Raw genomic sequence first — 27,036 nt, forward strand, 5'->3', positions numbered from 1 at the left:
TCCAACACTCAGCTTCAGCAGATGTCCATGAGTTATGAGAGCGGGAGAAAAATGTCTCCGTTCCGACTTTCTCCGTGCCATGCATAATTTTATACACTTCTGTAATGTCACCTCTCACCTTTTCTCTAAACTAAAAAGCCCCGAATGCTGCAACCTTTCCTCACAGGGGAGTCACTCCATCTCCTTGATCATTTGGGTTGCCCTTTTCTGAACTGTTAACATCCATCCTGGCCCTACCACATCTCCCTGGTGTAGACTCTTCCAGAAAGGTTGCGCTTGGTACCAAAACCGGCAGGGACTTGACAGTGCAGGAGGGAAGGGTGAGGGGTAGGACGCTGAGAACGCCACAATATGAGCAGCACACCCACAGCACTGAGAGCACGATCTTGCTCTCTACCGTCCCCTAGCCATTTACCTGATCGCCCACAGTCAGAACATGACACCAGCTCCTCGGGTTGCCCCGTTTTCTTATTTATCTTGGAGTCTCCCAGGCAGAAGTCACAGTAATTGTTGGGCAGGGCCAATCCATCGGGACCTTTTTTGGCTATTGGAAAAAGAAAAAATATCAGAAGTGAGAACGAGTGAGAGTGAGAGAGACAGAGAGAGAGAGAGAGTGAGAGAGACAGACAGAGAAAAAGAGAGAATCAAAAGAGAAAACAATCCCCACCCTCCACCCAGACCTTGATAGCCAAGTTTTATTCTTTTCAAGCCGCAGCTCAACTTCTCTCAAAGCCTTAGAAAGAGAAGGGTGACCACAGGCGAGAAGCCACAGCTCAGTGGTAGAGGATCTGCTTGGCATGCAAAAGATCCCAAGCTCAATCCACAGTGCCATCTCCAGGTAGGGCCGGGGGGGGGGGGGGAGAGACTCCAGTCTGAAATCCTGCAGAGCCGTGGCCAGTCAGCGTAGACAACACCGAGCTAGATGGGTCAATGGTCTGGCTCAGTGAAAGGCAGCTTCCTCATTTCCTAAGCCTCTTCCGCGTGTGTTTCCAGGCCCACTGCCTGTACAAAATGTGGCATCCCATCCCATGGCCATTTTGCACTGACCCTGCATTCGCTACCCAGACTGCCTGGAGAAAACAGCAGGTTAAAGTAGCACTGCCTGACATCCGGGATCCAGGCCAATGCACGCCCAGTTCTCCAGTCCTGGCTGTGATGTTTCCTTAAAGCACCACACACAGCAGTCCAAAGCATGGCGTCAGGGGAGAGGACGGGGTCACTCACTTGTACAAGCTCATCCACTGGCTATAATTCAAACCTTGGTCCTGCAATGCGCTCTGAGAAAAGGCTTGCTGTTTGAAATCCCGACATGACATTGCACCACAACAGTGAGTGTGGGACTCATTTCGGATCTCTCTTCTTGCTTCCGTGCACTAAAAAATTCTCTAACCCCCCCCCCCCAACATCTCTAACCTCCTCCTCCACCCTGCCCACCAGGTGCTTTTTAGAAAGCTCACTGCTTTCCCTCTCAGCGGCTTGATTCTAATTCAGGCCAGCTGAACACGTAGGGCTATCTAATCTCCTAACTGTAAAGAGATCAGAAGACACCTCCCTCAAGGGACCCTGCACTCCCATCCCCCATGCAAACACCCCCTTCTCGTTCACCTTTGTCGACTTCATACACACACCATTAACCACGGTTGCCACACCCAATTTTAACCATGGTCTGTAACTCTGGTTAGCAGCCAGCCATGGTTAGAAATGAAAAACGTCCCTGCAGCTGTCACTGCACCGGGGTTAGCTCCAAAAATGGGCAGGGAGAAGAGAAATGTGCGGGGAAAAGGAGGGGGAGGCAGGATTAACCTTAGAAGCCATTCTGGCATGTAAGCAATATATAAATTAATCAATAACAATAATAGATTAATAATACATAATACAGGGGGCTCCCATGGTTAACCACGGTTGAGAGACACAGCAGTATTGCCCCAGACCTTGCTGGTGCAGAGCTGTTGTGTTTAGTTTCTAAAATGAAAAGCACCTACCAGAGGAGGGGGAGGAGGGAGCAAACACTTTCCTAGAAGATGAGCCATCTAACAGGAAAGAACTCCCACCCACCCACCAGCCTCCCACATGCAGTGAGTGGTTGGGCTCTGCACATACATGTCTCCTGTGAATTGCCACTTCTATCCTAGGGCTGAACACCAGTGCTGAAAACAGGTGGCGAGGCAAAACCTGAGTTCCAATTAAGCCAAGATGAGTGGGTGGGGGGTTGCTACTATAGAAAATTTCCTAATTCTAAGAAGAATCCTAAAATAGTAAAGTTGGAAGAAGACTCTAAGGCCATCGAGCCCAACCCCCTGCTCAGTGCAGGAATTCATCTGAGCGCATCCCCAACAGGTAGCTGTCCAGCTGCCTCTTGGATGTCTCCAGTGCTGGAGAGCCCACCAGCTCTCTAGGTCCCTGGTTCCAGTGTCATACCACTCTTAAAAGTTCTTCCTGACGTTCAACTGAAATCTGTTTCCCGCAATACATAATAACCCCGGAAGGAGGAGGAAGACACTTACATTTCTGCTCCTCAGATCTCTGCGAGACAGGTGTGGGGGGCTGCGAGTCTTCCTTGTCTTCCCCCTCTTCCTCAGCCAGGTGGGAGTGTGCATAGTGGTAACTCAGTCCTGGACGGTTCTTGTAGCGCTTCCCACAAACTAAAAAGGAAAGCGTTTTTAAGACAGACACAGATTTGAGCTTCTTGGCCGCTATGGGGTGGCCTCCCTCTTCCCTTCACCACCCCGTTCTCAACTAACCTTTAAAAACCACCCACCCAAAAGCGTGCTGCCCCCCCCAACTTGCTGATTATGTCAACCAGTTACAGACGCGGAAGGTGACCACCAACTGCATAAATCTGAAAACCAGGGCAGCAAATATATGTCCTGCTGCTAGGCACAGGCATCGCAGCTTGGATGCTTTGAAGTTCATGCCTTTGCAACCTGCAACTGGTACTATTCTTAAACAATCTCCCACACACACACAAACAATAATGAAAGAACAGGCTAGCACTTCTGGAGCTGCAAGCAATCAAAGATTTTTAAAACATACACACACACACAGATGTTTCTGGTCCTCATGAAGGAGAAGCCTGAAACCCTGGGTGTCTGGTGTCATCTCCAGCGGACAGCTTTTAGTCATCCTGCACAGCTCTTCAGCCCTGCTCCAGAATCCACTCATTCCCAATCACCATTCTACTTCCCTCCATTCACCTCCCAAATCCTTGGCAGCGAAGCAGCCATTTCTTTGAAGGTCGGGCTCTTAGATTCAGAACTGCATTATGGATACATGAAGGGGAGCAGGGATAAATAATCTCCTTCTGTCCCCACCTCAGCAACCCGGGCTGAGCCACCAAAACAGCATGCCCCAGATCTGGAAGCAGCCAAGACTCAGAAAACAAGGAAGTGAACCATATTTAGAAGGGAGGACTCCTAGAGGGGGAAAAACTGCTTCAGCGGGACACACACACACACACTCTTTCCTATCAGGTCTCCAGCCCTAAGCACAGGATCAGCTCTGCTGGAAGGAGACAAATGTTTTCTGAAGCACATTAAGCCTCACAAGTCTTTCTGCACAGCAACCGGTGAGCCAATTTGCCAAGAAAAAAAGTTATGGCTCTCTTAAGGGTTGCATAAACAGAGGTGATTAAGTAGTAAGCCGGCGCTGGCAGAATCCCTCCATGGTTGCTGTTGTTGTTGCTGCTACACTCTGCTTCCAAAGAGGTTCAAAATGCTGAAGAAAAGGAAAGTGCAGAACAGAACCTTTGCTCCCGAGACACTGGGTCTTAGCCAACGTTAGTCGGCCTCAAGAGGAGCAGACTCCTTGAAATTCATGAACGTGACTCTCTTAGGGCCATTGATTTCAACAGGTCTACTCTGAGCAGGGCTTGGATGGATCCCATGCATTGTGTGCTTCTGGACAGGAGCAAAGAGCTTCTCTGGCAACACTAGCAATCCACTGTCAGCCTTCATGCATCAGAGACCAAAGGGGGAGGGGGTGGCCCATCTAGTCCAGCATCCTGTTGTCAGCCAGGTGCCCATCACGGGAAACCCACAAACAGGACCTGAGCGCAACAGCAACACTCCCCACTTGCAATTCCCAGCCACTGGTATTCAGAGGCACAATGCAGTCATCATGGCCAGTAGCCATGGATGGTCATAACCTCCAGGACTTGTCTAATCCTCTCTTAAAGCCAATCGAAGCTGGTGGCCATTGTTCCATCTTGTGGGAGCGAATGCCTTTGTTTCACTCTGCGCTGGGTGCAGTAGTGCTTTCTTTTGTCTGTCCCGAATCTTCCAACGGAATTACGGAAGAGGGCAAAAAGCTGCTCTCTACAGGCTTCAAATGAGGGGCTGAGCAGGATTGCCAGGGGACAGGGACTCAAGGTTGCCTTGTGGATCTCCATGACCCTTTCTTCTGCCTCAGGTCAAGAGCAAACACTCACAGATTGCCACAATCCTGCCTCCCCACAACCTCCCCAGTGTGCTCGGCCTCTGCAGTGCGGGGCCTCTGCCTGGCGTCGTAACAGTTTGTGCTGCTGCCCCGCCCCACTCCCTTTCCCAACCCTGATTGGCTCATTCCAAGGGAAGCGAGGGGCAACATTTGTGCAGGCTGCTCGGCTTGAGAAACGGAAGGCTGGTGAAGGCGGGAGCCCGGAGCTCCAGAAAGGCACTGTCGCTGTGGAGCAGGCCAGACTGCAAGCAGGGAGGCCTCCTTCCGCCAAAAAGGGTTCAAGCCCAACTCAATCTCCCTGGCTGGGCCCATCCAGGAGGCGCTCTTCTTGCACCGAGGGAAAGAATCCCGATTTTCTGTGCAGGCAAATGAAAAACCTGCTCCAAAAGGCAAACGCCCTTCCAATATAAAAACAAGAATCGGGTTGAACCGTCTGCCGGAAGCACTGGGGGCAAAGAGGACACTGTGTAAGGAGACCGTCAGGTTCCCCCGAGGACTTCAGTCTGGTCTCTCAAGGCCTGTTTGCCTTATCCTGGGCAGGGAAGGGAGAAAGCAAGTGCCCACAGCTGCCGAGAAATTGCTGCACGCTAACACAATCCCTTCTGAGGATTACCCAGACAGGGCTGGAACCCAGGCACAGAGCCATGTGGCATATGTGGTATGAGTTCCAGTCCTGCCTGCTCCACCCATTTTTGGGGAAGGGACCACGTAGGATAGAGTGGGTGGCTTTGCACGCAGGAGGATGCAATACTCTGTTATCTTTTCGGCGCCTACTGAAGACCTTCCTCTTTCAACAAGCCATTTAAGTAGAGACCTTATCCCAGTCTGCATCTGTGTTGGAATTGCCTGTTAAGATGTTTTTAAAGCTTTTTTTAAAAAAATATGTTTTGTTTTAATATGTTTTTAAGGATGTTTTAATATGTTTTAAAGTTTGTTTTTATGATGTTTTAAAGTTTTTAGCGCTTTTGTTTGCTGCCCTGGGCTCGTACTGGGAGGAAGGGCGGGATATAAATCTAATAAATAATAAATACCTGGCGTCACCTGCTGAAAGGACCAGGTGGCAGGTGATGGAGAAGGCCCTTCGCTGCCCGAGAACCTGGAGAGCCGCTGCTAGTCAGAGCAGACAGTACTAGGCTCGATGGACAAAGAGTCGGACTTCGTATCAGGCCGTTTTCCGGGGTTCCTGCCTAACCTCAAATCTGGCAACAACTGAGAGTGCTGGCAAAGAAATCCCATGAAAGCAAAGACATCTGCATGTTCTCCAGGACTGGCAAGCCTGATTTTTTTTGGGGGGGGGGGAGGAGGAGAGCATACCCACTGACGTTGGGGGTCATTTCTTAATTCCTACCTAACGCCAAAGTCGCCTGACAGCTCTTTAGGCAGATGGCTAAATCAACGCTTCCGTCTGCACAGTAGGGAACGGGAAACCTGTGGCAGTCCAGGTATTTTTTGGACATCAAACACGCATCAGCCCCAGCCAGGAGGTGGCCAACTGGCAGGGGTGATGGAAGTTGAAGCCCAGCAGTGTCTGGAGGGCCCCAGGTTCCCCCTAGCACAGCAATAGCTGCATGTGCCCCATTAAGGAATGTTAAAGAGTTCCCCAGATTAAATATTCTGCAACTGATGTCAATCAAGACATCAACATAAATGCCAGCTTGAGATGCCTTGCCCTCCTGGGTGTCGGAAGGTAGAGGACTTGGTTCACTTTCTGTTAGAATGTCCACTATATCTAGAACTAAGCATTCGACGTCTTGATCCCCTTTTTGCCAGTATTGGAGATAATACTTTTTAAAAACAAAACTGCATTTTTATTGGCAGGGACAGGATTCTATGTGACTGCTAAAGTAGCCTTAGAGAGGAGGAAATATTTGATTCCCCTGGCGATGGTATAAGCTCCTAGAGCTTTTTTAATTATAACTACTTAATTAAATAATTAACTTTTGTAGTATTTTAGTATGTTTTAGATAGTGGATTTATTTTTAACCATTTTAACTTTTTAACTATTGGTTTTTAAATCTGTTCTCTTGGTGTATACGCAAAAAGCCCGCTTGGCTGTTGTGCAATGAATGGAACTGAAGACATCCCAGTGCCTCATCGAGAGTTCTCCCACTTCTAAGATGAATCCTGCATTTGAAACAATGCCAGTGGTCTGAATGAAGGATCACTACAAGCAATCTTTCGAATGATCCAAAATATATTAAGATTGTCTTGATGTTGGAAGTGGGAAGGGCGAGATAAAATAAAATCAAGATGCAGCAGTGATCTAAAAACCAATTTCTAATGAAGTGTTTTCCTATTTAATTATAAAACAGGTTACTGTTTTCCAGTGTGTAAAAATCAGGGCTGTGGAGTCGGTACGCCAAACCTTTGACTCTGACTCCTCTATTTTTCTACTGTCCGACTCCGACTCCACTCAAAATTGCTTCCAACTCCACAGCCCTGGAAAGGGCTGTAAATGTCTTTTTAAATTGGAAGCTCTCGTAGGAGCATTTTTATCACTGCCTGAATATGCATCACAGCATTTGGGTCCCGTGTCATACACTGACGCACAAAATGTTTTCCATCTTGAGTTATGTGAAATGCTCAAAAACAGCTGACTTCATGGGAAGCTTCTCTGTGGATTCATATTTTTACAAATTTGTCAATCAAAATTTATTTTGAAGCTGGAGTCGGTACGTTTCTACCGACTCCAACTCCACCCAAAATAGCCTCCGACTCCACGACCCCGCCTCCACAGCCCTTGTAAAAATCTAGTAGGGAACTTTCCCCCCACAAAAAAATCTTAATCGTGAAAAATATATATCTTCAAGACTAAGAAGAATGCATCTGTCCCACTGTAGGAGCCCGAGTTCAACCTTGAGCCCTCAGATGTTGCTGGCCTACAACTTCCATCAGCCCCACTAGTTTAACCGATGGCCAGGGATGATGGGAGTTGCAGCCCTACACAATCTGGGGGACCCAAAGTTAAAGGAAGCTGATGTGGTACAGCATGCAGTTGTTTGCGTATCTGCACGGTGTCAAAACACAACGAGAGAAAAAACAGCAGGTGATATGAAACTAATTATTGGACACAGGCTTCTTCAACACCAGAAGCAATGATTCCAGGTTTATTTGTGTGGGGGTAGGGGTCGAACTACTTAAGGCAAAACATGCCTACAGAAGATGGTCTTTTATTCTTAAAAGCTTGTAATACTGTTTGAAGTAGCTTTGCCCCCACTGTACTAAAATGCTTAAAAACATAATACAGCATTCAACTGAAACATAACTGGCTGAGGTCACGGCCAAGGATGGTTGTGTTGGCCCTGGGAGCAAGAGTTCAAAGGCCACTATCAAGGATCAGAGGAAAAAAACCCTGAAGACTCAGGGCTTTGCCTATCATTAACAGATCTTGTAAAATTCCAAGGCCTTCTGTACCCTGGGGCTGTGTTAATACATTACCCAACTCTGCATGGAATAATTCAGCTGTCTTCCCTGCCCAAAGGGGACTGGGAGCAACAGCACATCTCACCAGGTCGGGTGGGGGCTAATTTTCAACAGCTGTCCAGGATGGGAAGAAGTGAACCTACACGCCAGGAATGGGAGACCTTGTTAGGCCCTCTTGCTGATACTGGACTCCAGTTCCCGTCACCTGACTGTTGACCATGCTGGCTGGGGCTGATGGGAGCTGGAGTCCAGTAACATCTGGAGGTCCAAAAGGTTTCCCATCCCTGGAAGACGCTAAGGCTCTTACGGATAAACCGTAGTGTGCTGCAAGCAGAGATCAGGTACATCACAAAAAGGTGGCCTGCAGGACCAAAACACCCAGGTGGCTCATGCAAGCATATGTTACAGGAAAAAGCTAAAAACACACAACAGAGTCGCTAGCCAACATCCATACCCCAAAGCAGAATCCATGGTCTTCTCAAGCTAATGAGAGGCTGCTCGGCAGCGCAGTGATTGTCAATAGCCTGGTCGCCCAAGGCGAATCAGAGCAGAAGCCAGGTGACCAGGCCAATTCTCCTCTCTTTGGGGCCAGAAATAACAGCCATGGACACGTGTGGGGAAGCAAGCTAATAAAAGCCATTTGTGGGCTCCTAATTTTGGTGAACTGTTCGGCTACACTCCTGTTGTGGCAGATGCAGGAAGCAAAAACACTGTGTGTAGAGAGAAACTCTCTTTTTTTGGCCACAGTGAGCCAAAGACTAAAGACTATTTCATGATGCAGGAGTGAAGAGAAGGTCGTTCTGGCCTCTCTTTTCTGGCCACACAGAAGTCCCTCTCCCTCCCGCCCCCCGGCCTTCTACAAAGGGCATCAGAGAAAGGAAGGATCAACCAGAGAGTAAGCTGGTTCAGGCACCTGCTTCCCACCTTCCTTCCTCCAAGCAAGCATGCCATTGGGTATGACTACAGAGGCAAGAGAGGAAGGACACCCTGGCCCATCGCCAGGCCTAAGAGCTACTAGAGCCACATCTCCTCCTTCTTAGTAAGAATACCAGGAACATCAGCCCAGCCCCAGAAGGATGTAAATGCCCAATCATAACTCACCACTTATTATAGCACAGGCAGACCCATCTCCCTCCTGTGCCTCTTTGTCTGTTTAGGCTGCAATCCTAACACCACTCCCCTGGGAGCATGCCCCAGTGAATTCAACAGGACTGTCTTCTGAGTGCACATGGTTAGGATAATGCTGTTTAGTAAGCTTGAGAGCAAGGCCTGACTTATGTTGGTTCATGTACACCAGGGGCCGGGAGACTCAGGCTTGTGGAATATATACTTTACTAGGGCCATCAATCAGAGCATCTAAGTTGGGGCTTAGCTGGGCAGACATGCTCTGAGCACATTATTAACTCAGGAAGTGTGTGTCATGGCCCCGTCAGAGGACTCATCAGACGAGGATGACTCGGGAGTAACAGCAGCAGACCCAGAAGCAGCAGACCCAGGAGAAACGGAGGAAACTCCTGAGAACCCAGCTCCTTCTCCCCCTCAGCTGCAGAGCACCCCAGACACAGCTGAAGCCCTTCAGCCAGACGCAGCCAGGGAACAGGATACTCCCCCCTCACCTGCAGAACGTAGGCAGCAGAAGGTCAGGCAGAAGAGGGGCAGGCCTGTCCACTTAAGGCCAAAACGCTGAGGGCTCACACCTGCTGACAAACCTGCTCCTTAAAAGTCAAACCTTGGTTTCAGCTTGTTGCTGACTGCAACGTCAGGCGTGACCACTGTGTGTCTTCCTCTCCCCTGAACCTTGACTTGGACTGATCTCTCGGCAAACTAGACCCGGACCTTCACTGACGTCTCTTCTGGATTTCTGGCTTGGCACGTAAGCTTTGAATGGCCTCTGCCCTTATCTTGCTTCCTCCTTGCTAGCCTGGCAGATTTACGACCAGACTGCCAGCTAAGGACTTTCCCACCCTGATAACTACCCAGGAGTTTCCAGCCCCCACCGGCACTGCTGTCTGAGTGCAGAGCTGACAGTGTGTAACCAGCAGCAGAGCCAACCTCACAAGTCCACTGGCACAAACTTCCACTCCTGGCTTCCTGGTCTTTTTCCAGCATCCTTACTTGGGGTGCAGAAAGTGCTTTTTTGTTGCTGCTAGACAACGAGGGGTCAGCAATCTCTACTGATCCACTGCAAACCAACCTGATTTTCTCTGCCAGGGATGCCCAGCACCCTAACAGCAGCACTGCTTATTGAATTATAATTGCCGGAAGCTACTCAGGGAGCAGGGCTGTGGAGTCGGTACGCCAGACCTTCAACTCCGACTCCTCTATTTTCCTACTGTCCAACTCCGACTCCTTCATAAATGGCAAATGTATATCAACTAGTAATAACAAATTTACTGTAGTGAAATGGTAGCACAAGGCATTTCATCACCACCACGTGAATCCAGAGCTTGGAAAAGTTACTTTTTTAAACTACAACTCCCACGAGCCCAATCCCTGGGACTGATGGGAGTTGTAGTTTAAAAAAGTAACTTTTCCAAGCTCTGGATTCACGTGGTGGTGATGGAATGCCTTGTGCTACCATTTCACTACAGTAAATTTGTTGTTGCTAGTTAATATACATTTGCCATTTACAGGCGGGCCCCGCTTATACGGCAGGTTCCGTTCTGGACTGCCGCCGTAAAGCAGAAATCGCCGTAAAGCGGAACCCATTGAGTATAATGGGGCGCATCGCGTGAAAATGACGTGAATATGCCGCAAAAGCACAAAAACGGTTTTAAAACAGGGAAATTCCCCTAATTGAAAGCCGCCCCATTAGCAGAACGCCAGAATGCAAAGTGCCGGTAAGCGGGGCCCTACTGTATGAAGGAGTCGGAATCGGTACATTTCTACCGACTCCGACTCCACCCAAAATTGCTCCCGACTCCGACTCCACAGCCCTGTCAGGGAGGTATGTTTTTATCCTATTTTTCCAAACAAAAGCTAGCGAACCAGGCCTCTGGATAGGAGCACCTGACTTTTAAGCCCTCCCTAAACCCAGCCATTTCCCAAAAGCCCTCCTTAAGACTATCCACTCATCTCTTCAGGAATCTGCCCTCTCAAGCCCTGAATGAAACTCTGTTTCTCACCCTTCCCTGAAGCACTTCTGAAAGAATCGGGGCAAAAAAACTGGGTTCTAATGTCTATCTTCAGAACTCTAACGCACACCTACTAGATCTCTCTCTCTCTCTCTCTCTCTCTCTCTCTCTCTCTCTCTCTCTCTCTCTCATACACAGCACATGGAACCCAGACTACATCATCATAGGAAGGAGGGATTTTTTTGGTGCCCTGCTTTTTAAAAAGAAGAGTTTTTAAAACTAACATTTCAGAAGAACAAAGTCAGGAGGAAATAAAATAGCAAGACAGAGAGGATGAACTACCTCGGTCAGGAGGTTTCGAGGTATGCTTTTGTTTGTAACTGTCTGAAATACAGAAAGAGAATAATGAGAGAAAAAGGTGAAAACACTCTATAGGTCGCAGACGTAACATGCACACGGTAAAGTTATACACAGCGATTAAACAGGAGAAAAAGGGGAAAAGCTAGCTGGTGTTATTTTAAAGTAAAAAAGGGGGAGTATAAAATTCTTATAGGACAGGAAAAAGGAGAAGAGAAAGAAAAGTAATTTCAAAAACTCATTGTCTGCCATTTTGAACATTCTTGCCAATTGGCCCCCCACCTTTTACATTCAGAACTAGGTTTGCATGGGCATTCGTTTCCAGATTGGCACACGGGGGACGGCTCTAAAAAGCAGGAAAGTCATGCAATATGGAGCTGGCGAAGGCAGCCACACGGAGCAGGGCTGGCCTCCTAGCTTTGCAAGTCTACATGTAAACATTGGAGCACGGGACCCCCAGTGGATTGGGAAAATGACACCCAGGCAAAACAACAGCCCTCTTCTGTGCTGTTTGCTTGCCTATCCAGTCTTGGGATCTGCCACAGAAAGGAAGGGTGGGAGATATGCGGCTGGGCACCTGCTTTGCAGCAATGTATCCCTGGCACGATCGCCAGTATCCCTTTGGGGACCCCAGGGGGCAGGGCTAAGACCCTGGGTTGACATTCGTAGATCAGTCTGCCAAGGTGGTCCCAAAGGGGGCGAGTTGATACAATTATCTCCTCTTGGGCCAACCTGAGCTGGTGCAGAGGTACGCAAGTTTGCGCGCTTTCACAGAAGTCTTTGCCAGGCAGAATGAAGTGCTCTGCGAAACTGGAAAAACTGCACATGCATTAACTGGGCCAATTCTTTTTTATAAAAAAGATATCATTTTATCAGCTAAAGATCTCGTGACAAAGCAACTCCTGGTACCCTCCGGAGACTCTGGTTGGTGCCAGGCTCCCAACTCTCTCAAAACAGAAGCTCCAAGAAGCTTCATAAAAAAGGCAAGGGACCAAGAACCCCCCTTTGCTCTTGGCATACATTCACCCACCATACATGCCCGCCTAGCTAGGAAAAAGCCAGTGCGTTCTGCTCATGACACCTCCGTTCCACAGCACGGGGCAAGCCTTCTTACTCACTGTCACAGGCGTAAGGTTTGTCTCGGTCTTCCAAAATGGCTGCATCCAGCTTTTTCCGGGCGCTCCCAACTCCTTTGCCCTAAGGAACCCGGACAGGAGAAATCAGGAAATGGCTGCAATTTGGCAGTTGCATAATTATTCTGGCTTGATGGCTTAGAAAACAATCAAATAAAAAGTTCATCCGGGAATGCTTCACCAGGCTGGGTCTGAAGCCTTAGCCTTTGGCAGAGGTTGCTGAGTCTATCTCTGAAACCCCTCATAGAAAGAATTTTCGAGGTGATGGAATGCAAGAGCTGAAACAAATCAAGAAGCTAGTTGTAATTTTAGTCCCTGTTAATTGAAAAAATGGTGCGTGGCACAATCACATCTCCAAATATCCCTTTCCATAAAAAGCTCCCTGCAAACAGGGAGTTGTTGCTTTCTTTTCTTAATGCACAGGTCCAATCAAATTGGAATCCTTCCTCCGCACACACACACAGTCTGAAGATGTACAGTCCTGTCTCCCAACACCAGTGGGTTACAGTGTTGGACTAAGATCCAGGTTCAAATCTCCACCTGATCATGAAGCCCACTGGGTGACCTTGGGCCAGACACAGTCTCTCAGCCTGACCTATCTCACAGGGTTGGTGTAAGGATAAAATGGAGGGGGGAACCATGTGCAGCAGCTTGAGCAATATTTGCCATGTGGTATAGGCAGATGCCTGCCCTTGGAATGCCTGAAAGATGCTCTGGTGCTTCAGCAAAGTCTTCCCCTCTCATCTGGAGCAAGGGGGAGGTGTCATCTGCAACAGCAGTGGGGAGCAGACAGCATCCAGGTGGTGAAGACTTTTTTTAAAAATTAAAAATTCATTTCTTTACTGTTCACAGCCCCCTCTGGTTTACTACATGCCCCCCAGGTTGGGAAACACTCATTTAGACACATGAAGCAAGACGGCCTTATCGCATATGCCATCATGAACTAATTTTCTGCCACAGTTCCAACAGGTCAGCTGTTAAATCAAATGTGGGGAAAAACATACTCTGCTCCCACCAGTATTGGTAAATACCTTTTCTGGATTACAGCCAGGGTGTGTGTGCTAACTGGGCCTTTAAGGTTGTGGTGCCGGGCCTTTGGAATTCACTCCCTTTAAATACTAGACAGGAGCCATCTCTGTTGTCTTTTCAGTGCCTACTGAAGACTCTTTCAACAAGCCATTTTTATGCTAGTTGCATCTGTATTGGAATTGTTTTTAAGATGCTTCGGGGAGGTTTTGTTTTTAAGATGCTTTGGTTTTGTTTTATTATTTGTTGTTTGCCACTCCTTTCGGGAGGAAGGGCAGGATATACATCATCATCATCATCATCATGCCACCATCACCATTATACAACTGACCGTTATTTACATATAATGAAATTTAGGGGGGAAATTACACATATTCTGTCTCTTAAGTAACGTAACCAACAGCAAGATGTTTAAAGGGGAACAATCACAATTGTCATTTCCAGGGCTTTAGTCTTAACTTTTTAAAATGGCGTATTTACTTTTCAATAGGTTTTTGCCCCTAGAATAGGGTAGAAAATCAAAAAGCTAAGCAGAGAAAGAGAGAGCCACAGTAGCGAAGCGCTGCAGGGTCACTTAGCTCAGCCAGCAGGATTTAAGGAGACAGTCCTCCACTGCCCCACAGTGGCACATGTCTGAAACAATTTTTAAGCGAGTTTCTCAGAAGGATCTCCTACTTATTGGGTGGTATTCAAAGCTAGTCCTACCCAGAATAGAACCGTTGAAGTTAATGGACCTAACTAACTTGGGTTCACATTTCAGTGGGCCTACTCTGAGCAAGACTTAGTTGAATATGACCTATTATTTATAAAGCAGCCAACAGCGTGCTGGGTGATCATAGCCCCAGAATCCTCCCCGAGGCTAAATCGACCCCTTTCATTCAATGCTTGCAAAAACATTCTCATGTTTATGTTGTCATTATCAGGTTCACTCTTCCAGCAGTTGGCCACTGTCGAGCGTCCCTGCATGAGTGTTGCTCTCCCTGATAAGGACATTGAGGTTTTAAAGCTACAGGAAGGCAGAGAAATACTTCGATGGACAGAAACCTGTGCCTTCCACATATTGTTGGACTCCAGCTCCCATCAGCCCCAGCCAGCATGGCCAATTGTCAAGGATGATGAGAGATGTAGTCCAATGACTTCTGGAAGGTCACAGGTTCCCCATACCCGTTTTAGCTAGCCCTTATAATCACTTAGAGCCAGTGCAGACTGGTGGGTCCAACGGCAGTGAATCCACTCCGTATTTCCGCTCCAACTTTCAAGGAGCTGTCCAAGGTGCAGCGCTGTCCTTGGAAGGTCAGACTAAAACCCGGAGCGGATTCACTGCCCCACTGCCGTCAGTCTCCACTGTTCAGTGCTCCCTGCCCTACAACACCCAAGGTCTTTTGGGGTGTCCGGGGAATGTCCTTGCCTGTCACTGTCCTAGAGCTCAAACACTCCGCACAGACCTGGAGAGCACACTGGCCAAATGCCACGATGCAGCAAGGATCACCGAGCCCCAGGACGTTAGCTGTACCTTGGCCTTGCCTTTGCCTCTGCGTTTTGGCGTGTCTTCTTCATAGTCCTCATCGTCTAGATCGTCCAAGAAATCGTCGGGTTCCAGGATCCGCTAGAACAGAGAAGTTCCATGTGATGTTCCTATATATTAGTGTATATATGGTAAGTGCTGGTTGTTTAGAGTATACATGGTAAGTAGTGAAAGAGGAGGGGGAGTGAATGGGCAATAGAATGCTTGATGATTGGCTGAATGTTTAAAATGGCTGAGAGTATAAATGAAAGGATGACAGGTAAATCTGGGTGAATGTGAGGTGGTGAATTGTGGAATCTGGGGGGAGAAGAGAAAGAGTGGATTGCTTGGTGGGGTTTAGAGAGTTGTTTACCAGGAGGGAGGTGGAGTTCGGATTAGTATTGAGTAAAACCATATGCTTATGTGCCTTAAGAAGAAATCTTGTTAATCTTGTTAGCTTTGTTATCTGTAATAAATACTTAATTTGGTTTACCAAAGGCCTGATCCTTGGCTGGGGTTTCACAGACCAGAAGGGAGGGTAAGGTAATGACCAAGGCTGAAGGGGAACTGTAACAAAGGGTGGCAGCGGTGAAGAGAATAACAATACCAGTATTCAGAGTCTCTGGGAATACTAGTATTGGGACGTGACTGGTGGTTGCCTAGCAGGGGGATCTGTTGAGATCTGTGCTAGAGCGGATAGGTAAACCATAAGAGAGAGCGGTCCGGACTGGTGGAGTCCCTGGTGGTGCCTAGAGACAGGCAGTAACCACGAGCAGGTAGGAACCTGACAGGGAGAGCCAGGGAAGGACGCCTCACATTCCACCATTTGACATAACATACTGGGTGCCTGATATCACCTGTGGGCACCTGCCTTCATGTAGAAATAGGGCATAACCAAGAGTGGAGCTCTAAATAAAAACTGCAATGAAGCAGGCAAGCATCGCCCACCCAGAAGTTTACATTGCAACCCCCTTGTCTATAAATACCTCCTGTGAATTAAGCAAAGAAAATGTACAGGGTCCAAAATGCACATTTCATGCCAATTTCACAATTCGAAGAGGTGGTGGCTCTTTCTTTCTCTCTCTCTCATCTAGAAGCCACCTCTCCCTCCCTCTCTCTGTCACTCACTCACACACACACTCACACACACACTCACACACACACATAGAGAGAGAGAGAGAGAGAGAGAGAGAGAGAGAGAGACAAAGTCCTGTCTTCCTGAATTCTGGAAAACAAGCTACAACTTTTCCTCTCCAGTTGCCTTACTAGGCTATTGGAGTTGATCCTGGGAGGTGGCCAACATGCATGACATTCAGTCGCTCACTAAGCCAAAAACGATGATGGAAGCCAGACAGAGTATCATTGCCTCACCACCACCCTGCTCCCCTCCAACGGCTTTTGCAAAATAGGCTGGTTTTCATTTCACACTAAATTCAACTATGTTCGGGGTTTTTTTTTTTTTTAAGGATGCTCTCGTAAATCAAAACAATAGTTTGCAGTAAAAGGGTGGGGCTGGAAACAAGGCAGGCTGAAGAAAGGCCCCCCATCTGCATGATACATTTAAAGCGGTGTCATGCCACTTTAAACAGTCGCAACTTCCCCCAAAGAATCCTGGGAACTGTAGTTTGTTCCCTCACAGAGTTACAATTCCCAGAATTCCCTGGGAAGAGTGCTAAATTGTTAAATAACTGTTTCAAGAGGCACAACACTACTTTACATGTATACTGCAGATAGGGCCAAACTGGAGCAGGGGAAGGCCAGACAGAACTATGCCTAGCACTAGTGGACCAAAGCACCACAAGAGGGTTCAAAAAAACGATCTGTTCACGATGGGAATCTTTGAGACAGAAGCTGCCTGACTGGGAAAGAGGATGCAACCAGCAGGGGCAGGGCTGCACGTTCCTTGGCTGCCGCACTGAAGATACGAAGATCTAAGAGCCTCAGCTCTCTTCCTCTTTCATATAGTTTCTAGCCCTTATGGCTGCAGGAAGAAGCTGGGGAAATGGCAAGAGGTGGTGGGATCCGTCATACCTTCCCGGAGTCAAGGGGTAGGGATCTCAAACTCCAAGCAGCTCCTTGTTCCAACATAAACTGAACTTAAATGTGGAAAGCTAAGCAACCACTTCTGCACTTGTTCAAATCGGAACAATTTATTCATGTTGCAAAATTCTGTTTTTCCCCAGTGCAGGAACTAGTTCTCCTCGGTGCAAGGTTTCTTTCCATTAACACCCCCCTCCCTTGAAACATAGAGGAGGCTGCCCTCTCCCCGCCATTACCTTCCGGGCACGACTATTGGCAACAGGAAACTCGCCAAGGCTGTCCTCGTCGGTGCGAGGGTCGGGCAGGCTGCGTTTCTCAAGAGAGTCCGTCCTCAAGAGGGCCTCCAGGCTGCTACCATCCTGAGAGATCAAACCCTCTTTCTTCAGGGTCTGCTCAGTGTCTGAAGGAGGAAAACCCAGGGATGTTCATGTTAGTCTATGTAAGAGCTCCACTGAAGCAGGCCAAACGCCTATCGAGTCCAACATCCTGTTTCCGCAGTGGCCAATCAGATGTCTCAGGGAAACCCCCAGGCAGGGCAGGTGGGCAACAGCCAACTCCCTCTGTCGCTCCAACTGGTATCCTGAGGCACGCTGCCTTCAATCCTGTAGACATCATATAACCATCACAGGTAATAGCCATTGATAAGCCTTATCCTCCATGAATTAGTCTAATCTTCTTGTGAAGGAGTCTAAAGACTGCCTCCTTCCCTACAGACCCTGTTGAGATCACCAGATCACTCTTGGAAGTTCAGGAGGGGTGGCAGGACATTCACTGTGGCAGCCCCTAAGCTGTGGAACTCCTTCCCCACCAAGGTGCGCCTGGCAACTTCACTGTACAACTTTCTGTGAATGCTGAAGGTGCACCTTTTTACCCTAGTCTTTGGCACCTGAGATGTATATTTTTAGGACCCACCCTATTTTCTGTGATGATGTTTAGGTTGTTTTTAATTATGTGTTTTAAAATTGTTGTAACCCGCCCTGGGCCCTTTGGGTGAAGGCCAGGTGGGTGGGTAAGTAAGTAAGTAAGTAAATAAGTGAATAAATAAATAAGTAAATATAATATAATGTCTGTGGTAGCAAATTCAGTAGCTTAACAATGCACACATCTATTTATTTATTTATTTCATTTGTATACCGCCCCATAGCCGAAGCTCTCTGGGCGGTTTACAACAATTAAAAACATTAAAAACAAATATACAAATTTAAAAACGCATTTTTGAAAAAGCAATTTAAAAACACATGCTAAAATGCCTGGGAGAAGTGGAAGTTTCTCTCTCTCTCGCACTCACATACCTTTTAACACATTCACCTTATCCCTATGAGTGAATCCACAAGCCACATTTTGACCACACCTGGTTTAAAACTTGGCAGGGGCCACTAGAATCAGATAAAGTTGCTTTGTCAATGGCACCTAGCCCATGATCCTCCAGTTAAGAACCACCCTGCTGGTTCAGACCAAAACCCGGTCTAATCCAGAATCCTGTTTCTCACAGCGGCCAAGGAGCAGGATGCAAGCACAACAGCATTCTTGCTCCCCAGAGACTGGTGGTAGCCACCAATAGCCTTATCATCCCTGAATTAATCCAGGGGTTCCCAAACTGTGGTCCACGGACTACCAGTGGTTCGCAAGCTTCATTCGGGTAGTCCACAGCGCGTCTGTATTACATACTCATATTGATTTGTAATTATATTTTTATTGCTTGTCTTTTCTTTCTGATGCTGCGTTATATTACAATTTGAATTGTATGGATCGCAAATTGTAATACAATAAAATATAATACTTAAGATAGCAGTATAACAAAAATACAATATTTTTGTATTTCAATTGCTACCAACAGGCAGAAAAATCATTAAGCGGTCCACTAAGACCATCAGAAATGTTCAAGTGGTCCATGGGGGAAAAAGGGCTTGGGAACCACTGAATTAGTCTGTTGTCGCAAAAACAGAGCGCCTTACACAAGCAGAGAGGAAACAAACTGGGTTAGATGTAGACGACGTTAGTTAAACTTAGCCCTGCTTACACCAATGGGAGAATTTAGTCATGGCCTCATTTAAATCCCATTTATTTTAATGGGATTTAAGATCAACTAACTTAATTCAACCCATTACCTACCTCCATGCGAGCTCAAGCGTGTGAAAAAAGTTACAATAAAGGACCATTCACAACAGTAGTAATTGCTGACAGAACCATCTTCTTAGCTTTGGGTATGCTAAATTTATACGGGTTGCTAAACTTAAGCCTTGGACAATTACACGGGGCTTCAATCAGGATGGCAAAGTTAGGAAAGCGGCTTTCTGACCAATGACTACTGAGCTTTATGTGGAAATGTCACAGACCTTACACTTATTTTTATTTATAACATATTTGTTTACTGCTCTTCAGTTAAATGGCTACCAGGGCAGCTCAGAATAAAACACAAACAACGATAACGATAAATACAAAGAGCATAAGAAGATTCTATGAACTTAGATTCCCTAGAGGCAGAGCTAAGGCTGATCATTTGGAGGGTATATGGTGGCCCCTTATAACAGCTCAACCCCCTCAATCGCAGTTGGGTTTTTGGAGAGGGTCAGTTCGCATCTAACCTGCTTGAAATGTCCAAGTATGTTTTTCACACTTCATATAAAGATCCGTACCGTTCCTTGTCTTTAAAGTATGTTTGAACTGGATGCACTGTACTGATGGTTCCTATTCGTTGCTATCCCTCCCCTTCTTTCCCCCTTTATTTTGTTTTTTCTCCTTTATTAGTTTTCAACAAAGGATACAAAAGAAATTTGACCAAAAAAAATCCGGAGTGTTGAGGCGTTTGAAATCTAAGGTGGCTCAGCAGTCATCCCCCCTTTTTGTAACCACAAAGAAGAATGAATAGATGCCTCAATATTCTTGTTAAGAACATAAGAACACAAGAAGAGCCTGCTGGATCAGGCCAGTGGCCCATCTAGTCCAGCATCCTGTTCTCACAGTGGCCAACCAGGTGCCTGGGGGAAGCCCGCAAGCAGGACCTGAGTACAAGAACACTCTCCACTCCTGAGGCTTCCGGCAACTGGTTTTCAGAAGCATGCTGCCTCTGACTAGGCTGGCAGAGCACAGCCATCACGGCTAGTAGCCATTGATAGCCCTGTCCTCCATGAATTTGTATAATCTTCTTTTAAAGCCATCCAAGCTGGTGGCCATTGCTGCATCTTGTGGGAGCAAATTCCATAGTTTAACTATGCGCTGAGTAAAAAAGTACTTCCTTTTGTCTGTTCTTGAAACACTGGCTCGATGGCCCCTATTTGAAAGTGTGTTGCTGCTGCCTGGCCAATCCATTCTTGTTTGTGGACCTGGGAGCCAAGAGAAATGAAAGCTGTCCAGTGGTACCTGAACAAACTCCAGTTTGTACCGATACACAACTATCTGTAGGGCCCAACTGTCTGAGATGGTGGTCTGAGGTGATGGGCTGGTGAAACTGTTGGGATGGTCCCCCACCCTGAAGCTGGTAGTGTCAAAATTGTTGTTTGGTCTGCCTGCATTGGGAAGTGTTAGATTTACTGGAGGTGACCATATGGGGCCTGATGAACCTGGACATGCTCCAGCTGTGCCTGCTGAGCCCGTAGTCTCTGGATTGGTAGCTGCATCTCTGAGGACGAAAGGAAGGACCTGACCTCCCTGATCGCCTTTCTCATCTTTCTTCCAAGCAGAAGGCATAGCCTTACGCTTGTCTCTGGTTTCTTCCAGCATCCCTTTCAGGGTATCTTCCCCAAAAAGAAGCTGGTCCCTTGGAAGGAAACAGAAGCAAGATTTCCCCTGGAAGCTGGATCCACATTCCAGTGCTTCAGCCAAATGGCCACTAGGCTGGCAGATACAGCTCTGGAATTAAATTCAAGGCTGTGTCAGGAATAAATTCCTGGGCTCTTGACTATTTGCTTAGAATCTGTGTAGTGTCTCTGCATCTAAATCAGGATTTTATAGCAGGCCACTGATCCACAAAATGCTTGCCTGGGCAGAAGAGAAAAGCTGTTGCCCTTTGGACTAGGGCAGGAGTTCCATGGGCTTTTTTTTTAGGGCAGTCACCTTTCTTTTCAGCCACCAGAGAATGCGAGGGCAGGAGAAACCATCTGCTCAGCCCCTACTAGAGGTTGATTCTACTTGGAGGTTACGGGGTTAACTACCCTGGGACTCAGCAATGTAAGGACCAGCAGTAAAAGAGCTCTCCAATGGCCTCTGCTGGCCATGGCTAAAATTGTAAGAACATAAGAAGAGCCTCCTGAGTCAGTCAATGGCCCATCTAGTCCAGCATCCTGTTTTCACAGTGACCACAAACCCGCAAGCAGGACCTGGGCCCAACAGCTACCCTTGCTCCCGCGGTTTCCATCAGCTTGTATTCAGCAGCGTGCTGCCTCCATCCATGGAGTTAGGACCTAGCCTCTGTGGCTAGTAGTTTTTGAAAGCCTTACCCTCTAGGGATGTGTCTACACCCTTTTTAAAGACATTCAAGTTGGTAGACATCGCTGCATCTTGCGAGAGAGGATCCCACAGTTTTAACTACGCACTGGATGTCCACGAGTTCTAGTGCCGCAAGACAAGGAGGAAAGCTGACTTCCCAGGAGGATCCCTCCGCCTGTGCAGCTCTGAGACGGGCTCCTGTCTTGGATGAAACTTTTTCAGTTTTAAATCCAATCAGAAGGGTCTTTTTTGACTGGGGATAATTTCTTCCGGATAAGGAAGAAACGTGAGATCTCCCACACAGCTTTGTTGTGATTGTTGGAGACTGGATTTCGTCAGAATTGTCTGTGAAAGAAGGTCTTCCAGCAGCTCGGACGGAGCGAGGATTTCTAGCTAAGCTCAGCTGAATAAGTGACCTTTTTTTTTTCTTTAAAGAAAGACGGACTAACAGGCAAGCATTCTCCTGTCTACACTTTATTACTTTCTTATCTATACAGCTAAAGAGATTTGTCAAAGGAACAGCAATTAAGAAAACCTGGGTGAGATAAAACTTTCCTTCTCTTTTACTCATGGAACTAAGGGGGAAGAAAATAAAAATAGCCTATCTTTTTTTTATTGCAAAAAGCTGACATGGAAAATAGCATTATAAAGATTACAACGGATGAGGGGTTTCTGATTGGAAGAGAAAGGAAAAATCTTTTTGATTTATAAGACTTTTGTGTAACACATGTCTGGGACTATTTTTTCTGATCTACTTTTTTTTGACGAATCTGCTCATTCCTTCTGCTACTAGTTATTTGGACGCTGTGAACTAAAGCTGTTTTTGCACTTCTGGGCATATAAGAGATAAGGGCTGTCTAGAGTGTGACGTCAGTTGGTTTGAAAGATTAACTCCTTTGTAACTGGATAAAGAAATAAACTGCTCTTTGCTTGGGACATTGAAAATTGAAGGAGTTTTGTTCCTTTGGCTTTAAGAATGACAATTAAGAAGATCATGGATGTACAAGAAGGGACTTTATCTTTAGACATGTTTCAGAAAATAATGAATGGGATTAAGTCAATAAAACAAGAACTGAGAAATAATAGTCAAGCGTTGAGAATTGAATTTGACGAAATGAGACAGGAGCTGAAAGAAATTCAGGATTCTATGAGAAAGGAGAATAAAGATAGATCTGGAAAACCAAAAAAGGATGAAAGAGAAGTTAAAGGCAAAGTTCAAACTATGGAGATTGGATTAAATATGGACATGGAAAAAGATTTGGATTTCCTGGCTGTGATGGATCCTGGAGATAAATATTACAGTTTGGAACTCAGCGCTGTCCCTGAAGGAATTTAAGAGATTGGAGATAAATATATTATTGGTTCAAAAAAATTCCTGGACTGGAAGGATTTGATGGAACTTGAAATGGAGAAAGTTAACAGATTTAATCCCTGTTTTGTGTCAATGGAAAAATCTTCAAGAGATGTGCTAGTGTATCATGTAAAAAAGAGGAACAGAGATGCGGCTTTACAACAATATTTCAGTGATACGTTCGGAATTGATGGCAAGAAAATATCTGTGATAAAGGAAATTCCTATCAGACTCTTATTATATGACTATGACAGCAAGATTATTGGGTGCGTAAAGATGGAAGATGGAACCAATATGGATAATGGAAGAAAAGCGATTTGAAATTACTGGACTTACTAGACTTGATGAGTTGGATTAATTGACATGTTTATCTAGAAAAAAATTGATGGACATATATCTCAAGGATTGGAAACTTCTCTTTGACTTTTTGTGGAAGAATAAAATGATATGATGTTAATGAGATTTGAAACCAATTAAGATAACCGCTAGAGGAAGGTGATTTTATAATCTATTAAGAGACAGGTTTGTTATATATTATAGATTTATAGCTGAACTATGGCAAATCGGAAGTCAATATTTTTATATATTTTTTTCTTTTCTTGTTGTGTTAGTTATTGATTTGTGTTTTTTCTTTTTGTATTGTTTTGGTTTTGAAAATTTGAATAAAAATTAATTGAAAAAAAAAAGACAAGGAGGAAAGCTTTTCTCTATCCAATTCCTCCATGCCATGCATCATGTTATACACTTCCATCACATTGCCTCTGACTCGCCTTTTCTCTGAACTAAAAAGCCCCAAATGCTGCAAACTTTCCTTGTAGGAAGAAAGACCAGGCTCCATAAACAGCGGGGGAGCAAAGAACACACTGGAGAGGGGGTTGTTAACCTCAGCTGAATAAGGGGGGCACTGCAGAAGAAGGCCTCTGGACATCCTTAATGGCTGGTTGTGAGAAAATGTCGGACTGGCTAATAGGGCCTGACTGGATATGCAGCTTGGGGCCAGGAGCAGCTCTGCGAAGACAGCTTCTCTGGCGGGCTGCAACTGAATAGCCCCTGAAGGGGAGGAGGGTCCAGGTGCTTCGATATCAGCATTTCTCATCATGCAGGGGGGGCAGGAAGCTGCAGCGGCAGGTTCCAAGGCCTGCTTTCGGCTTGCAAGTTAGGTGCCTGGAGAGGCCCTGTGGGGGCATTCTTAAGCGGGGGGCTGAGAGGCTCTGAAGGCCACAAAGAATGCTGGTGGGAAGTTGGTCCTTCGTTCAGAATAGTTTTTTTTTTAAAACTTCTGGTACTATCAAAGAATGCAAGGAAAAAAGAGTGCATAACGGTGAAGGGAAGGCACGAACGAGGGACAAGGGATTTTTTTTTAAGGAAAGCTAACAAAGGAGAAGAGGCAGAAGTGCAAGCCAGGGAGGAGGAAGGATGTGCCTGCATTGGGTGAAGGCAGGGTCTGAAACTGAAAGAGAAAAGAGAGGATGCTCTAACCTGGGGTTGGGGAACCTTTGGCCCTCCAGACGTTGCTGAACTACAACTCCCATCAGCCCCGCCATCAAGCATGGCCAGTGGGAGCTGTAGTTCAGCAACGTCTGGAGGGCCAAAGGTACTCCACCCTTGCTCTAACCACACAGGGAAGTCACACGCCCCCGCTTTGGGTGAATCGGAGAAGGCAGCCCACAATGCGGACAGCTCACATGCAAACCCAAGAAGCGGCCTTGCTTTTAAGTAAAGACGGATTGTTTCAAGCTACACTATCGGTGTGTGTCTTTCATGACGATCAAAGGACATCAGTAAGGTTGTTACTGTTGTGACCCCTGAATCTAGCAGTGGTCCAGACATGGAGTTGGAGGCTGCAGGGGCACCAGATGGGCAGCCTGGTCAGGTTCAGGGCTCAGAACTGACTGCTGAAGGTAGCGAGACCCTTGCGCCTGAAGCTGTTGGACAGGAGCCCCCAGAGGAACTTTCCAGGCCTCCAGGGCATAGGGGGCCACAGCCCAGATCCTCACAGGCTCCTTCCCTTAGGCCTGCAGAACCAGATGCTTCCCACCACACACCACCGGTCCAGGGACAAGAGGAGCACACCAGGAGGGCGGCTATGAAATGAAGGAGGGGCACCCGTCCTCAGGCCAGGGGGTCGGCCCTTTAAGGCTCTGAAAGTCTCTACAAGGGGGTGGGGCCTGGGGGAGACGGACGCTTAAAAGGCCTCAGTCTGCTCCTAACCTTTGCTGGAGCAAGCTGCTCACTTGGAGCTGAGCCTCTTTCTCCATAGGATCTGGTATTGGTCCAGAATATGAAAATTACTGAGTGATCCTATTGGTGCACCTAGTCAAAACAATGCACATAAGCACTGGAAAAAATTGTGGGGGGAGAGGGAAGTTGATGGGGAATTTTTGTTTTCAAACAATAAGCAAAATGCATTCTTTTATAAAGCTATAAAAGTTTATAATATTTTAGTAAGTTTAGTAGCCAGCCAGAACCCTTTTCTTCTTGGAGCTGTCTTCCCTGACTGTGCTGGTTCGTATGGAACAGCTAGAATTCTACAAGATAACACTGAACAGACACGAACATCTCTGTACTCTCCAAAACGTAGGAAGGATTGCATTAACTAAAATGCTTAGCTCATTAGCTGGAGTACTCGACTCATGGCGAAAATGTACTGGGAAGTGAAGTTTTAAACTTTGCCAAATTGACTAGAACATAATGTAATTCCTATGCAATGCCTATGTAATACTGATGTGTAAGCTCCTGATTCGTTAATGCTAACTTCTTTGTCCTGAAGTGCATAGAAACTCCAGACAAGCAGTACCACATTGCAGTTCTCCACTTACTCAGAGGGAGACTGACCAAGCATACGCTTGTCATCCAATAAAGGCCTACTTTTTTGCAAGCCTGTGTCTTCAGTTCCCTCAGGAACACCCAGTCCAACAAACTACAAAATTCCCCATCAAAGTGTTGAGCACCGATGCCCAAATTATTTATTATTATTATTTATTAATTAGATTTTTATACCGCCCCATAGCCGAAGCTCTCTGGGCGGTGCACAACATATAAACATCCAATACAATTAAAACATTATTAAACAACTAAAAATGAAATGAAATACCAAAAAACCAAAACATAATTAAACATATAAACAAATACAAAACTTCGTACTAAAATATAAACTGTTAAAAAAGTATTAAACTGGTTAATACATTAAGATGTTAAAATGTTGTATATTAAAGGTACAATATTAAACTGTTAGAATGTTAAGATGTTACAATGTTAAAACTTCCTCAGAGTTTGGACCCCATTTTTGAGGATGATGAAGGAGGAAGCAATGACGGTGATGACTCTTGTCGACCTCTCAACCTCAAGAAAATAATCTCTGTCGTCATCCGGCCTCGCGAGGGGCTGCCCTCTGACTACCCCTTCTGCATCACTCCCAAGCAAGTTGTAAGTCGCTGCTTCTCTTCCTGTGACCATTCACAACTGAATTCACTCTGTGCACTTTCAGAAAGTGGCATCAACAGCACAGACTCTCCTTGCCCCCTCCTTCCCTTAGGAAATGTCAGAGTTTTGGGGAGGGGGAGAAGGGAGTGGTGGCAACTGCAATTTCTGGCTTGGCCAGCAAGTCCAGACAAAACACCTTGACCCTTGCATGCATGTGTGTAAAAGCTCTCCTTCATCTGTCCCTGACTACCAGATATTTGACCAAGCAGAAACCAAAAACTGAATTTGCTGCAGCCCTCCAGATGTGGAACCTTACAAGAAGCGGGGGAATGACATTCCTAAGCTGGATTGCTGTAGCTCAGCCCCCATCCCCGGCTTGGGGATTTCTTCTCTTTGCCAAAACACGAGCATCTCTGGTGAAAACTAAAATCTAAATTAAAGATGCTACCAAGTGTAGGGCTCAAGTTGCAGGAAGCCAGATTTCGACTGAACATCAGGAAAAACTTCCTAACTGTTAGAGCCATACGACAATGGAACCAATGACCTAGGGAGGTGGTGGGCTTTCCGACACTGGAGGCATTCAAGAGGCAGCTGGACCCCCATCTGTTGGAAGTGCTTTGACTTGGATTCCTGCACTCAGCAGGGGATTGGACTTGATGGCCTTGTAGGCCCCTTCCAACTCTACTATTCTATGATTCATGAGAAGTTAGCATGTCTGGAGTGTACCTGCAACACTTCTGTCCAGTATATTAAAAGACAGAAAGATTTGCCTTCAACAGGGATGGGGAACCTGTGGCCCTTCGGATGTTGCTGGACTACAACTCTCATCATCCCTGATCACTGACC

The 27,036-nt window shown here is 46.5% G+C and overlaps 1 protein-coding gene across 2 annotated transcripts in view; it reads right to left on the reverse strand.

Annotated features, from left to right (window-relative positions):
- DPF2 (double PHD fingers 2) overlaps window positions 1–27,036 on the reverse strand; it is a 44,563-nt gene that overhangs the window by 10,557 nt on the left and 6,970 nt on the right. The window contains exons 4-9 of one of the 2 annotated variants that reach the window (XM_061605863.1): window positions 17,228–17,391; window positions 14,961–15,053; window positions 12,407–12,485; window positions 11,274–11,315; window positions 2,505–2,642; window positions 416–544 (exon numbers count right to left, since the gene is read on the reverse strand). In XM_061605863.1, coding sequence (XP_061461847.1) covers window positions 416–544; window positions 2,505–2,642; window positions 11,274–11,315; window positions 12,407–12,485; window positions 14,961–15,053; window positions 17,228–17,391 — 645 coding nt within the window. The remainder of the gene's footprint in view (window positions 1–415; window positions 545–2,504; window positions 2,643–11,273; window positions 11,316–12,406; window positions 12,486–14,960; window positions 15,054–17,227; window positions 17,392–27,036) is intronic. The other variant, XM_061605864.1, reaches the window with a different exon arrangement.

Source organism: Rhineura floridana, chromosome 22, assembly GCF_030035675.1.
Source record: "Rhineura floridana isolate rRhiFlo1 chromosome 22, rRhiFlo1.hap2, whole genome shotgun sequence".
NCBI classification, from domain to species: Eukaryota; Metazoa; Chordata; class Lepidosauria; order Squamata; family Rhineuridae; genus Rhineura; species Rhineura floridana.